Source organism: Lipotes vexillifer, unplaced genomic scaffold (assembly GCF_000442215.2).
Source record: "Lipotes vexillifer unplaced genomic scaffold, Lipotes_vexillifer_v1.1 scaffold22, whole genome shotgun sequence".
Classification (NCBI taxonomy): domain Eukaryota; kingdom Metazoa; phylum Chordata; class Mammalia; order Artiodactyla; family Lipotidae; genus Lipotes; species Lipotes vexillifer.
In genome coordinates this window covers 667,934-684,388 of record NW_006779050.1, presented here as the reverse complement: position 1 = coordinate 684,388, position 16,455 = coordinate 667,934, and the positions used below count along the sequence as shown (strand labels likewise).

General features: G+C 35.7%; 1 protein-coding gene across 1 annotated transcript in view; it reads right to left on the bottom strand.

Moving 5' to 3' along the window:
• Positions 1–9,245: 9,245 nt before the first annotated feature.
• COL25A1 (collagen type XXV alpha 1 chain) overlaps positions 9,246–16,455 on the bottom strand; it is a 483,537-nt gene continuing 476,327 nt past the window's right edge. The window contains exons 34-36 of the mRNA XM_007452167.1: positions 15,771–15,824; positions 11,152–11,229; positions 9,246–9,344 (exon numbers count right to left, since the gene is read on the bottom strand). Of these exons, the coding sequence (XP_007452229.1) occupies positions 9,246–9,344; positions 11,152–11,229; positions 15,771–15,824 (231 nt within the window). The remainder of the gene's footprint in view (positions 9,345–11,151; positions 11,230–15,770; positions 15,825–16,455) is intronic.

Genomic DNA, 16,455 nt, shown 5'->3' with positions numbered 1-16,455 from the left:
GGGACATGGGAGCTAAAGGAGAGTGTTTAAGAGGGTCGCATGCATCTAATGTTACTGGTAAAGGCAAAAACGATGAGGGCTGAAAAGTGTGCTCTTTTAGTTAGGACCTAAAAATAATTGATGACCTCAGTGGAGCATTTTGTCATTCATTAGTCAAAACGTTGACATGATTTCTATGTACTACATTCTAATCACATGATGATGACTGATTTGATGTGGTGCAGATAAGAGTCAACTGAGCATAAGGAATTTTAATTCATCAAGATAGGGAATTCTGGAAGAAAAGTGAATTTGGAGAAGAAGCTCAGTATAGTTCTATCTAATAAACAGAAAGTACTAGTCTTTTTTAGAAAATCACTAGAGCTAGGCACTAAGTTGAACGGCAGTGTTGCAATATTGAGGAAAAGTAGACTAAAATTCTTTACGGACTGTGTTTAAATCAGAGAAAATAGACCAAGGTGTTTATGAACATCAATAAAGCTTTATAACAATACAATTCATTACCATTGTTTGGATTAACATTGTAATAATTACACAATTTTTACATTATGAAAATAAGTCATAAATAGTGTAAAAATAATTCTGAAGATCAACTTCTCACAAACTAGGAACCCTGAAAACAAGTTAAAAAAGCAAATAAAAACAAATTAGAAACTGAACACAAGGCAATTATCTCCAGGCTGCAAATCAAAAACCACATGCGTCTTTTGATTCAGTAATCTCAGCTGGAGAAATTACAATGAAATGAAATAAGAAATCAAACAGGGAGAATTCAATCTTTCAGTTATTTACAGTATTGAGAAAAACAGGTTTGTGCCATATTTACAGCGATAAGACACAACACATTCTTAGAATAATCAATTACATGAGACTGGCCCACAAAACATTAAGAAAAATATGCAGTGTAATGCTTGCCAAAATATTTTTTTTGCATTTTTCTCTTACTTTGTATTCATGTGATTTTTTGGCAATATAAAAATAGCTGCACATAGAGATGAACTTTAAAATGTAAAAAATACAAATAAAAATATAATATTTTCTAAAGGAAAATCAGATACATACATCTTTTAAAAATGTTATTAAATTGCATGAAACATTTACAACAGTATAAAGAATATTCACATAAATGTCAATAATATGTAAGACATTCTTTTGTGAATCCAATTTATTAATATTTCTGAGATATGTGAGAATATCCACTGCATTTTGAGAAATGTTGGTACTTTGTTATCAATAAATCAAACGTAATAGGTCAGGTTGAAAAAGTCTTATTCCCAGAAGGACAGTTCTGTCAATAAGCAGCATAGGGAAACTTATGCATTTAAATACATTTAAAAAATCAGAAATGCCATTAAAATGTTTCAGTATTGAATTAGCAAAAACAAAATCCACTAAAAATTTAAGTTGGAAGGGTATCTCTGCTATGGTATGTAGTAAATCCAGCTGATATGAAGCTATTTCAACAAAAATGGGAAAAAGTAGGGACTGAAGGTCTTTATACTCTAAAATAACTTAGCAGAATCATAATTGGTCAAGTATGTTAATTCCACTAGGAATGAATTGTTTTAACAGCCAGAATCACATGTGACTGTTCTAAATCATTATTTTTGAGAATATAAGATTACGCTGTTATGGACTTGACTTTCTAGAGATAGCAAGGTTTTTGTTTTTTTGTTTTGGCAGAAATTAGAAAAGTTCATTTTTGGTAATGTTAATTATTAATATAACTTGATTATCAAGAAATAGAGAAAAACAAGATTTCAAATATCAATATCTGCATGTTCCTAAGATCATTTATTAGAAGATATGAAAACATTACCCACCTTAACAAGCATAGCTTATTTCTGGGCAAGATTATATATAGTGGCCAAAAAAAAAAAAAAGATGAAAAGTGGTATTAAATTTTTATGCTATAATAGTAACATTAAAAATAAAACTTTGGAAAACTAAGCATGTTTTCTAAGTGATAAAAATATAATAGCAGTTAATTTTTCCACAGATACTGACATGCTGATTTGACCATTTCTAAACTAGTAGAGAGGTGTATATATATAATATATAGTAGACAAAGGACATATAGAATGAACTACTGGATGCATAAGAGTTCTTACTATTCCATCAGAACATCATGCACAGGATTCAAGAACAGACTTTTTTTTTTGGTAGAAATTCAAGATATTCTCATGTTTCCTATGAAATCAAATAAGAAAGAAAAACCTTTCAAGGCTGCTTTTCATAATGAAAATGAAAACTAGAAGAAAAATGTTGGCATATTTATGGGTCAGGTACTCTATGAATGTGTGCAGACTTGTCTAACGTTAGTTTTATCATGCTTACTCATATTCTATAAGCTAAAAGATGAGAGTAAAAGTTGATAAAGGCATATGGTATATGAAATGAACCTGAAATAAAAGGATCCACAATCCAAGTACACACATATCATCTATAGGTACACTGTTTTGTTTTCTTTTACATTAAGAAAGACTGGTCATTGAACCATAATTATAGTAAATCCATAAACCTGAAAAATAAAATCACGCACTAACAGTTTAGGAATGCTATTAAACAGAGAAATGAAATTATCCATAGTAGAGTTGCATTGTCCATAAAGAAAAAGAAAAGAAATACATTAGCACCAACATAAACGGAAAACAATTTTAAAGCTAAAACACATACCAGTTTGGCATCCTTAAAAGATGCTTATCAGAAATGGAACCTGATCTTGACTTATTTCCAATGTCTTTCATGTATTTTTTCTTAATCTTCTATCCAATAATAGAAATTAAAAGAAAGCAAACTTAAAGAAAAATATGTAGCTGCCAACACATATATCGGCAGACACATTCATTAGTTCATTAGGCAATTATTTGAGGATTCTCTATATTGATAAAAAAATGGATGACTTAAAATAGTTTAGTAACAAAAGTTGAAGATTATGCATGTTGGTTAAGACCTAGCAGTTCCATGGAACAAAGAGGAGGACCATGGTCCTTTTGTTTTCCCCAAGGAAATGTATTGAAAGTTTACAGCTTCCTTTAATCATGGAATAAGAGGCAATATTGTCAAATCAGTTATAGAGTAAAACCTCGATATACACATAGGACAGAACAGTATTCTTAAAGGGCTGTGTTTAAAAAATACATATATTTTTTGTACGTGAAATGTTTCTCTTTTGATGTTAAGGTATTCTCTTTTGAAGCTGTGCAACTTTTAAATAGTGATCCACCTTAATTCCTCTTTCTACTAGAGGAGTAGAAAGAAAGATAGATAGGAAGAAATATAGCCACCAGATTTTTCTCAAGACACTACTGTTTGTTTTCCTGAAGAGACTGTGGTTTTACTCGCTTTAGTTCATTTTTCCAAAGCATTTAAGACAAATTGTTTCAGACACTGAATAAAATACCTTATCCTAACCAGATCTTACAAGAGATGGGTAGAAAATGCCCTCTGTTGTTTTAAAAATGCTAAACTGGTTTCGGAGTGTGGAATGTTACTAGAGATGTTACCAATTTGATTGATAGATTAGTTCAAACATCTTTCCATTCTTGAAAACGTAATGGAAACAAAAAGAAGGCATTTTGTATAACTGAGCATTTGGTTATATATTATGAAAGAGATCATAAGGATCTTAGGATCCTTGTCTTATAATCGTATGTTAACTGTTGTCACCATAAGCCAATGATGAGATAATTTCCCCTCTGCTGGTGAAAACCTATACGTGAAACCAGAAATTTTCCCACAAAATGGCATGAAATGAGAAATTATATTGTCCAATGGGCTGAAAGAGTGACTACTCCTCATTGATGATGTTTCTCCTAATGTAACCCTTCCACTTAGAACAAGTCATTTCAAAACATGCTATCAACTCTTTACTGTGCAAAGAAATGCTCAGTCTAATACAGTTAGGTAACTTTTGAGCAAGTAGTTGAAAAATACTCTTTATGGCAACTATATTTCACAGCTTTCTGAGATCTCAGATTTGGTCGGTGCATAAGACAAACATTGAGAAATGTAAAAAAAGATCAAGAAATCTAAATATAGACACAACTTAGAACTAAATAGAACTACAAGAAATAGAAATGAGTTAATACGATCAAATGTGACCAAATCTTGACTTTATCTTAACTGATAATCACTATATATGTTATATTCATCATACAAAAAAAAAAGTCAAAAAGTACCGAAAAATTGTTTAACTTTGATGCTTTACAATGACTGAACTGAAAATGCAGCTTCTGTTATATTCTCTGCAATTATTCAGAACAGGAGAGAAGTTAGCAAATGGTCATCTTGACTGTTGGTACCAACTCATTAGGATTTGAAGACTTTCCTTTAAAAAACTGTTCAAAATAAACGTGACAAAAGCTGGAAAACAAACCTTTCCTGAATATTCCTGGGACTAAAAGAGAAAAGAAAAAATATTAAAAAGAATGGAAAATATCTTTCTGTTTCTAGAAGTTTGTAGAAAATGTTTAACATGGGCTGGATCTTGGAAGGAAGGGAAGCTCTCATCAGCTTCAGTAGAGATTGTAGGATGAGCTCTCCTACATCCTCAGGAAAGGTTATTTCGGCCAACCCCTTCTTGGGACGTGTTGTATCTTCAGCAACCCGAGCTTTGGTGAGATGTACACACCCTTTGCCCTCAGGAACAGGGGCTGCCATTCCAAGAATCTCCTGCCCCAAAGAAGTGCAGTATTGCTTCTGTCATTTTCCAAAAGCACCCATGTTAACACTTGCTGGAATTCAGTTTATTTTTTAAAAAAGTCCTCTATTCTGGGTGCCTGCCTTTGTAAACCTCTTTCTTACTTGGTCACGTGAGAGACGGCGCAGGAGGCTGAACCAATCCTTTCTCTTCGTCTTCACTGCCAAGGGCAGCCCAAGGAAAACTAGTGTCAGCAACAAGCTCAGCCCCTGGACATTTCAACCAAAGAGGCCACGTGAGCCCACAATAGTGGAAGCAGATCTGCAGTTGGGACCGCAACTCCTTTCAAAATACAAGACCATTTGTGTGTGTATGCTCTCCGCCACCTTATCACTTTTTGGCAATGAGCCATGGTGTAACCCCCTTGAGATGACAAAAGAAATAAAAGTTCAGATGTGATCAAAGGACTCATAATGCAGCATGCTAGCATCTGAGTTTGCACAGCAAGCAGGCTTGGCACACCATCATGCTTTTTTAGTCAGTTTCAATGGGTGGTGTGGCCATGAATAGCAAAGGTGAGTAGGGATGTGACGATAAACTCTAAAATCAGTCAGTATAGTACACTTTCATAGCTTCGAGTTCATATTTGGTCACAATTTCATGTAAACTATCTCATGGCACTTTTTGTCCATGCAATTAACAAGCCCAGAGTAAGAAAATAGCAAGAACAATCAATCTCTATCACTATGTCCATATAAATACATATCTTCACATAAGATAAAGAGATACTGATCTATATTTTTTGCAGGCTTCTCACTGGTTTCACATATTGCCCAATTTCAGATGTAAGGAAAGAAAAAATGGATATGTGTACTATTGCAAACAGGAAGAAACAGCTATATGTAAACATATCTCAGACTTGTAAAATCTGCAATCCAATTTTCAACTATAAATATAAAAAGTGGACCATTATATACACACAACTTCATGCTCGGAAGGTTAGATTCATCACTGCAGAAAAACAAACAACAAAAAAGACAAATGTATAGAATTAGTAGTTTAGGATAAAAATTCCAAATTAACATTTATTTTAAGAAAACTGGTAGAACCCTGAATAGAGGTTTTTTTTTTTTTTAAATCAATGAGCCAATTGATATGTCCTATACATTACTTTTCTAAAATTCATCAAAATTTTTATCCTAGGTTCAACCCACATTTTGTTTTGCCACTGAGAAGTCTGTGGGAAGTGTTTGTCTCAGTAACTATTCTGGGAAAGCAGAAAATTAAGATTTTATCACAGATGTGCCATAATTAAAAACATGTCCTATATATGGCTTATGTAATCTTCTCCAAGCATTAAAACACAACTGTGGAAAATGTTGAGGATTCTGACCTCAGTGGCATTGTTTACTTCATCAATGCCCAACTATAACACTCTACTCTCTTTGGGTTCTGGTTTCCCCTTTCCTTTATATGGTCCTGCCCTGCTGTGAAGGGCGTGCAGGGCAGACCTCTCTGCTCTCAGGTCTTAAAGCTGTGTTATAGGTTCTATTGTGATCTAAGGATCTGGAAATGTCTGGCTCCTTGTTTTGAGCAGCCAAAACTACTAAGGTTTTCCTAGAACTGAAGTTAAGTCTGAGAGAACAGAGGAACAACTGTCTCTGAGGTATAACTTATAGAGCAGATGTTGGCGACAATCTTCACTTTTACTCAAAGAAAAATCAGTGAGAAAAGTAGAATGTCCAGAGAAGGAGAATGATAAAGATCTCTTCATCTCCCACCACAATGGTGACTCGTCCTCAGAGTCATATTTCAGTTCAATAATTAAAAATATTTGCTTTTCTGTCTCCAGTAAAAATAGGTGCTATATTAAGTGTGCTTAAGAGGCTGGGTACTTTCTGATCTTTAGAAATGAAGTTCACTCAATGTTACACGCGTCATGCCAAGGCCAGAGAATGTGTCTATAGGAAATATTCCTTTCTCCAAACTCCCACTTATCTCAAATTTCAAACAGATGCATTTTTTTGAGAAACCAATGTTTTGTAAATAATCTCCAGAATTTTAAAGATTCTTTTTTTCCCACAGATTTTAAAACTTAATTTAAAAAACCTGTCACCTTACTTTAGGAAGATTCTGTTGCAAACCTGTCAGCCCTATCTGGAAAAATGAAATTTCATGAAACATTAAAAAATATGAAGGCCATATGTATTTTTCCTATTAAACAGCTTTTAATCTCTGGATAAGGACAGATGATAACTTTAATAACTTGTAAGTATTTTCTTAACCATAAATTCTGCCATTTACTCACTGTACAAATTACACTGTGAATTAGTATATCATTATTCTTCAAAATTTAGAAAACTGAACTATATCTAGAAAGAAAAGTAATTTAAACAAAGATCAAATAGTTTTACATGAAAAAACTATTATTGAGAGCAGTATGACTAACAGGACTTGTTCACAGTGATTTCTACTGTGGCTACAATCTGAATTTTCAGTCAAACATTTACCACTGCGCTCTAGAGACTACTAAACGTAATGTTTAAAAAAGTGGTCCACTAAAACAGGACTCAGTAATCTACTGGCTTGCTTTTAAAAATATCATTTAAAAATTAATTTGATTTGACCAACAATGTATTTGAGATAGCTAAGTTGACCACATAAGAGATTATATTCAATAGAACATTTCATTTTTCTAATTGTTTCTTTCTTCTTTTTTGCAGGGAGGGGGTGTTGGGGGAGGATAATCACTACTGTTTGCATTTGATTGTGTTGGGGAGTGTGGTAAGCGATACTGAAGCTTTATCATTGAGTTATGATTCTTTTTTTTTAACAATTTAAAAAAATTTTATTGAAGTATAGTTGATTTACAACGTTGTGCATTAGTTTTTATTATAAAAAGAGGCTGGATTTAAGACAGCCTTAATCTTATGTAGAGCATAGTGTATATTCTGCGGAAAAATAAGTACTTAAAAGGGAAATTTCTGATTTTCTGAGCTACTCATATTAACTCATATTACTAGGTTTGGCCATTTTATGAACCAAAAAGATGATGAATCCTTTGCTTGCTGCCCTTATTTTTATGCCTTCACAAAAAAGGAAGTGATTTAGAAGCGGCCGAAAGTGATGTGAACCCAAGTGCTGAGTAGTGTCAGAGGGTGGATAAAGCAAGCCTTTCACATCTCTCTCCATGTAAAGCGTGCCAATGACTGGATTAAAAAATCATTATAGTATTAGATTACAGGGCAAAGGTTAAAGAGCAAATGGTAATTCCAATTCAAGAAGGTATTAAAAATTCTGAGAACAGGGGTTATGACGGTAAGAGGATAGTTTTCTCAGGTGAAGAATATGATGATAGCCTCATCTTCCCAAGAACCACTTGACCTCAGTTGTGATGGAGCTAATGATCTGACAGGCTGAAAGTGGAGTACGGGAAGCTACTAAATAAATGACGCTACTGGGAGAGAAGGATTTTCTTTCCCTCACCAAGTGGGATGAAAGTACTTTAAGCAAGAGAGTGAGTTTCACAGGATCTCCTCACAAACGGAGTTGATGAGATGAGAGGAAAATAAGCCTCTCCTCATCTTTTTGCAATCCTACATAGTTTTGCTGTAGGTTTGCCAACGAAGCAAAGTCTATCAAAAATGACCAAAGACGCCACAGGGGTTAGAGAAAAAAATTTCAAAATGATGAAAGAGTATGTATACTTCCCTCTGGCTCATTTTCACATCAGTAGAATTCCTTTAACCTTAGGTAGCATATGCACAGTCCTTTATAATTAGGCGCGCACCATTACTGTGTAAAGGTTGGGTATTCTCTGAAAGGCACAGCACATACAGATCTCTTCCCTCAAAGTTCTGCCATTGCTTTCCATTGTCTACTTCTAGTTCTGTTACATACTAGCTCTGTGTCCTTGGAAGTTACTTAACTTCTCTGAATTTTACTTTCCTCACTGGCATCATTCACGATAACAATACACTATAGGGTTATTACGAGGATTAAATAAAGTGATGTCGCCTATATGAAAGGGCTTATCACACAGCCTTTGTACAAGAAGGTTCTCTATGAAGAATAATTTCCCTTCTCTGCTGAATACATACACAGTGACTATGGGTGGCCACATGTAGAGGCTAGAGCAAACTGATATCATCAAGGACACCAACGTAAATATAACCAGATTCTCCTAAATAAATCAAGACATCATCGAAGAAAAGAAAATTATGCTTACATTTTCTGCTTTCTCAGCTTTGTGACTAATATTGACAGGGTTCTACCATGTATTTGCATATTTGCCTAAGTAACTGAGTATAAACAGAAAAAGAATCACAATTAAGAATAATTTTAAACAGTAGGAGGAAAAGGAGTTTGAGACAAGCAAACCATTGTCAAGATGCACTGCCCCTTTCCATTCTGAAGAAAAGATTAAATAGGGAAGGTTCCAAATTACAGTGTTTGCCAGGAATTATTTTTACTCATCACTTTAGGAAGAAATCAGCAGCAAACACCATTAAAAGATATTCTAGAGATGGGATCTTTTGCTTTTTGATACCCAAACACCTTTCAGCAATGTCAAATTCAAAAAATCTGTTCTAAATGGAAAAGGCTAGGCCGGGTGAAGAGAAAGGGACAGTGCTTCTTTTAGAAATAATTCTGTAAAGCCTACCTTTTGCCAACAGCCAGGCATGGGTAATCCATCTGGCCCCTATTTTAAAAAGAAGAATGAGAATTCCTCAGGTTCCACGAAAGTGATCATACTTCATGATTAATAAGCACAGAGGCTTAAAAATGAATATCTACCTGTTAGGTGGCTTTAGTCATAGGCATCTTTTACTAATAATCAACTCTCAAGATATTACCCAACAACAGTTAAAAGGAAGAAAATTCGAATGTTTTCCAAAGTGAGTACACATTTTTCAAATAAATAAAATATAGAAAGATTTATACTTAACTTTGGATAATAATTTGTAAAACCTAGTGGTCTACTCAGTTATATCTTTAGATAATAAATCTGTACTATTTCTCTTAATTTCGTTAAAATGCATTCTATAATTATCTTTATTCAATAAATGGAAATAACTTCTCTTCCTGGTCACTATGTTCTATGGTTGAATGCATGATAATGATGAGTAATCAGTGATGAACCATTTCTATCTGAAGTTTATAGCTCTTCCTATGCAGCATCTTTCAACTTTTCTATATTGAAAGCAGACAAAGTAAAACATTAAATTGATTGAATTAAAAGAGAGGCAGCCAGTCTATATCTTTATAGTAAAATGTTATCCACAGCCTTTCCCAAATTTTAAATTAAAATTCTTCAGAAGCCAATTAACAAATCCTTAATAAACAAGGGATTCTTGAATGTCGCAAAATTTATTTTCACTTAAAGGGTAAGCACTCTTCAGATACAAATGATATAAATAAGGTAGGACGAGTTGGTATATTATGAAGCATGCTTGTGTTTTCCCCCAACAAAATGACTGTAAAATATTATTTATTGTCAATACCGAGCAAACAAAATAAAAGACTGGGCATATCATATTGACATTTTCTAACTGTAATTATTCTACAATACAATCTCTTAAAAGACTTGAGAAACAAATTTATCTTTAAAGAATCATGCTTAGTATTTAAGAATAATATAAGAACATGCAGACCAAGTATAACCATCAACACAGTCATAAAAAGTTTTCCTTTACACCTCAGAAAATTTGCATACACTTTCTTTTTAAATGTAAAAAAAAAAAAACAAAAAAAACCTTGAAATAACTTTATATTTGGGAAAAAAATCGGTAATGCCAGATTGGTACAAGGAGAAGGGTCACCCGGTAGAATTTTAGATTTTAGTATAAGGGTTTTGACATGCCAGTGGAGGTAGGGGAGATCTGTCTACTTCAGGAAAAGTGAGTTTCAAAAGGAGGGACCATTAAACTGAAAAGGTTATGTGACAAAGAAGAGGGTTTGGGCTGCAGACTATTATCTTTAGAAGCTCAGAGAAGTTTGGTTTTCTCCCCTACGGTCTCTTCCTTTGAATTGGTTAAGTCTTGACCACAGAAGCTCAACTATGTAGGTCTGGTCTTATTTACAGCCTGACAGAAATTTAGTGAAAGAGGCAAAGATGCCTTTATTTCTTTTAAGGAAAAAAAAAAAAGAGATAACTTTAGGGGTAAACCCCAAAATTATAGCCTAGTTGTACCTTTACATAGAAGATTTTAATGCACTTTTAATGTCATCTTGAAATGTTTATTAGATAAATTGACATTCCCCAGAACACAGACGTGGCAGCCGTGTCAGTTGTGAGAAAATGTCAGGAGATTAATTTGCAGTCACTGATTGAAATGCGTGCATGCTCTTTTCACTCTGCAGTCACTGAAGGAGCTATTCATGCACATGCATGTAGTGTGTTTATCATGTAAAGCTTGCTCCAGAAGTACCACTTTACACTGAGAGAGATGAATATGTAATAAACAAAGGAATTGCATGCAGGGTGGTAGGAAAGAGAAATACTGTACCAATTGGCAAGGGGCATCCAGCCCATCCAGGCCAGGCTGGCCTGGCTCCCCTTTTTCCCCCTTAACGCCACGGAATCCCTGTTTGTAAAGATTAACTCATAATGTTACTAAACAGAAGAAATCACTTAAGCACAATTTCTGCTAATGAAATAACCACAATAACAAAAGGCTGGGAGAGGAGCAACTCTGAAGGGAAAAGTAACATCCAGTGATGCTGGACAAAACAAAACAGAGCTTGATGTGGTCCTACAACTAGCGCTTGCCTGGGAACAGGGACCTGCTCTCTGGAGCAGGACTGAGGAGCACGGGTTCCTCCTCCGATCCCGCATTCATGCCCCGGATGCACATCAACACTTGAGTGTTGAGAAACCAGGCATAGCTGGTGGCCAGAGACAAGGGGTGGAACACATTGACAACCTGATATCTATTTTTCTGGGGCCTTAAAGTCTACGTTAAAAGACGCCAATCAGACCCCCCTCTGGTGCGGTCCCTCCAGTTTGCTCCTCTCCCAGCTTCGCCTCCGCATGTGACATCTGGAGACGGTTGCATGAGTCAGACATACCAACGGGCAGGGTGCATCTAATCCAGGAGCACCCTGTTCTCCTTTCTCCCCTTTAGGCCCCTTTTTGCCTTTCTTTCCCTTTTCCCCCTGTGGATACAAGGGTTTAAATAAGACAGGTTTTATTTTGGGGGGGCGGGGGGAAGTAACGGTGATTCAAAAGATGGTTTAGCCAATAAAAGTCTGGAAAGGCATTTACCACTGTTTTCTGGTTTAGGTAAGGCATGATATGAAAAATAACAGACTTCCAGAGTGGCAATGGATTCTGGGCAGTGATATACAGGATTTTATTAAAACGATTCAACAAGATGAAAGAACTTGAAGGGTGACACATCAGAAAGGAGGATCAGTGCTGACTTAGACCCCAGTGCCGTGGTCCTTGTGAATGAGGTGTTCCCGCCACCGCTTTGGTGAAGATGACAGATACCAACTGTATTGAATCCAGCCAGTGGCAGTGAAGTTCAGAGGAATAATGGAGACTTCACCCAATTTTCAGTACCTGCCAACTTGCTTTTTTTCTAATCCTATAACAGATGAAAGCTACATTGAGCCAGAGGAAAAGGAAAAAATCCTGGCAGCTTCTATCTTTTTGAAATGAATCCAACTTTCTGACATTATTTTTTGTAGTTAGTTCTCATTTAAACATATTCAGTGTGTTAAAAATATACTCTTTCTTTTAACATTCTTTTAAAGGAAACTAAAAGCAAATACTTTCCTTAGTAAGTCAGATAAACAAATTTTAAAAGTGCTAAGATTTCTCAGCAATGCCACTTGGAGAAACAGACTTGTTTATAAACTCAAAGATATTCTTTAATTCACTGTTATTGGTCTCATGCCAGGTGTTCACAATGGTAAATGGGTTTCCAGCTTGCTCACAAGGTAACAAAAGCCAAAAAACAAAAAAAAAATATTCTGTTCAAGAGAGGAAAAGCAGTTTGGATTCAGTTGAGCTAATGCTAAAAATGAGGTAGGCAGGATAATTACATGGTGGGAATGTAGCCATGGAAATTAGTATTTAGGAATCAAGGTAAAGGTTGTGGAAAACTGCATGGATCATAGGGATGGAGGAATTAAGGAAAGGAGGCAAAAGGAGAAGTAAGGAATGCACGTCAGCTGTTTCACATTAACAAATACCTGCATATTTATAGACAAGAAGCTGGCGCAGTACAGAATACAAAATACTATGCAATACATATTTAAATTCGTGTATTCATTCTGCAATCAGGATGGCAGATACAATAAGTCTGAATAATTTCAGAAGCGAAACAACATGAATATTCAAAGACATATACATAACAGATATAGATGAGATGCACTCAAATTAATGCATCCTTTCTGTGTGAGTGAAAGCTCCACATTTATCTCCTGTGTGCCAAAAACATTGCATCAGAAGGCTCAGAATCAAAGCCATTTGGGTTTCTCTAATATCGGGGAAAGAGAGAACTTCTGTGTGGTTTAGTTGATCATGATCAAAAACAACGACCCGAGATGCCAGGGTGAAATGAAATGAGAGCAGGTGTGATAAGAAGTAAGATGGGAGGAGCTTTCGGGAGTAAATTGATCACTCGTGCAAGATGAATCGACATTCTTCCTCAGCAAGTAACATCATTGCCGTGACGTAAAATTGATTTAAACTTCATTGGGAGGGAGTGGACTCTTCTTTACATAGGTGTGACTGACACCAGATGTCTTGGGTATTATTAATTTTGGACTCAATTCATTTTTTGATTGGTTAATCAACTCAGAATAATCACTCAATGGAAAGTGTTGTCATATGAATGTTGACTTTAACAGGCTCTGGGAATCGTTTTTCAGTAATATTCTAGTGAACCTCAAGCTTTATGGAAAATAGACACTATTTTACAGAGGATAATGTGTCAGTGTTATTATTAATCAGCATAGTTTTGTAACTATCTGTCTTTGTGGGTATGATCACATAAGGGCTCTTGCTAATTTTTGTCTCCCATGTCAAAGAATGATATACAAAAAGTATTTACGGGCTTCCCTGGTGGCGCAGTGGTTCAGAGTCCGCCTGCCGATGCAGGGCTAGCAGGTTCGCGCCCCGGTCCGGGAAGATCCCACATGACGCGGAGCGGCTGGGCTCGTGAGCCATGGCCACTGAGCCTGCGCGTCCGGAGCTTGTGCTCCGCAACAGGAGAGGCCACAACAGTGGGAGGCCCGCGTACCGCAAAAAAAAAAAAAAAAAAAAAGTATTCACATTTGTATCTAATTTCCCTAAATATAAAACTTCTAATTATGGAGTCTGAAATATGGAAATATTTTTGTATGGGTGATTAACATTATTCTGAGGATTAAATTTGTAGCTTTAGGTTTTCATAAGTTATAATACCAGTAATTTCTTCTTTGTTTAAAAGATCATTAGAATGAATCTCTTCATAATGGTGACATACTTTTGAGTGAATAAGGTTTTTGACTCATACAATCCATTCGGTAAATATAAAATAAATGCCTATAACCTTGAAAGCACACAGAGACACCTTGGGCTAAAAGACTGCATGTACAATTTATCTCAAAACATGTATATTTTATAGTTAGAATTTACAATTCAGAATAAAAGAACTTTTTTTAATGCCTCAGTTTTCTTGTCTATGAAATGGGGACAATAATAGCACCAAACTTAGGGTGTTGTTATGAGGATTAAAAGCCTTCTCTTATGTAAGGCTCTTGGAAAAACATAATAAGTGTTCAATAAATGTGACGATATTGACGATGATGATGGTGGTCCTTTCATATAACCACTCACATGAGCCTTCCTAGCAATGGGAAGCTAAGTAATGTTTAATGTCCAAAGAACACACAGCAGTCTTAATATCCTTTTTTTTTTTTTTTTGGCAACTCTCATTTGGCCTTGCTTTTCAACAGCTATGAACTTCACTGTTAAAGAGAATTTATAGGGTTTTGAAAATAGTGTGGTAAGTACAGTAGGACATAAATTAATCTGAGAAATAGAATTGGTTTAAATCTGAATTATGAAGGTACCATTTCAGCCACTTTAAGATTTTCATTATTCTATTGAGGTGCTGAGATTTAAAAATTTTTTTTCCCTTTTTCAGCTGTGTCCAATATAAAAAAACCTATTGTTTAAAGAAGAAAAAAGTGGTTTAAAAAAATCCATGATCCACATTTTGCTTCCAGACATAAAACCATTTTGCTTGATATTGGGTCCTTATCCCCTGGAGCTGACGGTCTTGAGACAGGGCCTAAACATCAATCTCATAAAATACACCAATATCTTCACTTAAAAATATCTACAGTGGGCTTCCCTGGTGGCGCAGTGGTTGAGAGTCCACCTGCCGATGCAGGGGACACGGGTTCGTGCCCCGGTCCGGGAAGATCCCACATGCCGCAGAGCGGCTGGGCCCCGTGAGCCCTGGCCGCTGAGCCTGCGCGTCTGGAGCCTGTGCTCCGCAACGGGAGAGGCCACAACAGTGAAAGGCCTGCGTACCGCAAAAAAAAAGAAAAGAAAAGAATATATCTACGGTGTCCGAAGGCAACAGGTCCTGGTCCCTGTGTAATGGACTCACTGGGTTTATCGGGCATCCTGCTTGCCTTCCACTTTCCAATCAAAAAAAAAAAAAAAAAAATCAAGATACAGGACATATCTTCTGTCTCTACTGGGAATGTTGTAAAGATGAATGAGATGCTGAATTTACAGGGTTAGCTGAGCTCTGCCAGAAGACTGTTGCAGATTTGTGCTATTTAATTTTACTTAATGTCATAAATGCCTCCCCCACCCCCATTTTCAAAAACCCCTGAAAACTTCAGCTTTCAATTAATTGGTGTCAGGTAGTCCAAAGATTGTAGCCCAGATATCTGGGGATTTTAATTCTTTTCTTCTGTGCTAACAGTGCCCTTATTTCTTGCAGTGTAGCCTTCTTTATTTCTCTGTGAAGATCTGGTTCCTCAGATCAGACATCAGAGTGTTTTTGGAGCACAGGATGGAGAAAGATTAGACGTATGAAAGAATCACACAGGTTGAACAGCAAAGCAGACAGAAGCAGAAAAATCAAACAGGCACATGCTAGGCTGGAGAGGTCACCTTTTCCCCCTTTTCTCCTAGATCACCCTTCTCGCCTCGTGGACCAGGGAAACCCTATAGGATAAAAAGCAAACCAAAAAGATCTATTGGTATAACTGTGGCAACACCGTATTGAAAAAAACCTTAAGAATTCATGTTTCTGAACGCAAATATAAAGAAACATGGCATGCCCTCAAGTCTCAAAACTTAGATGGGTAAAGTGGCACTTAGAAATAACAGTTTCCTAACATCTCAAGTATCTGTAAACAAAAGGTTTCTTGCTTTTTCTCCAAAGAAATGTATAGTGGAGAGAATATTGGGATCCTAGTTTGAATCCTGGCAAGTTCTCTGATTTGTGGGACTGCAGGCAAACATACTTCACCATTTTAGTCCTTTGACCATAAAACGAGGTTAATACCTATTAATACTACACATCTGCTGGTGTGAGCATTAAATGTGATGATATATATAAAGTACCAGAATGATGTCTGCATACAAATGGTGCCCAATAAAGAGTAACTACTATTACTTTTTGCTACTGCTATTATTCACATAAATACAGGATGAGCAGTAATCATTTTAGGAGGGATTGACTTTTGACATTCTCTATTTTTATAGAATTATGTTACTATAAGATATATAGAGACTTTATGCTAAAAAGAAAAATACTGCATAATAGCTTTGAGAATAAACATACCATTCCCTA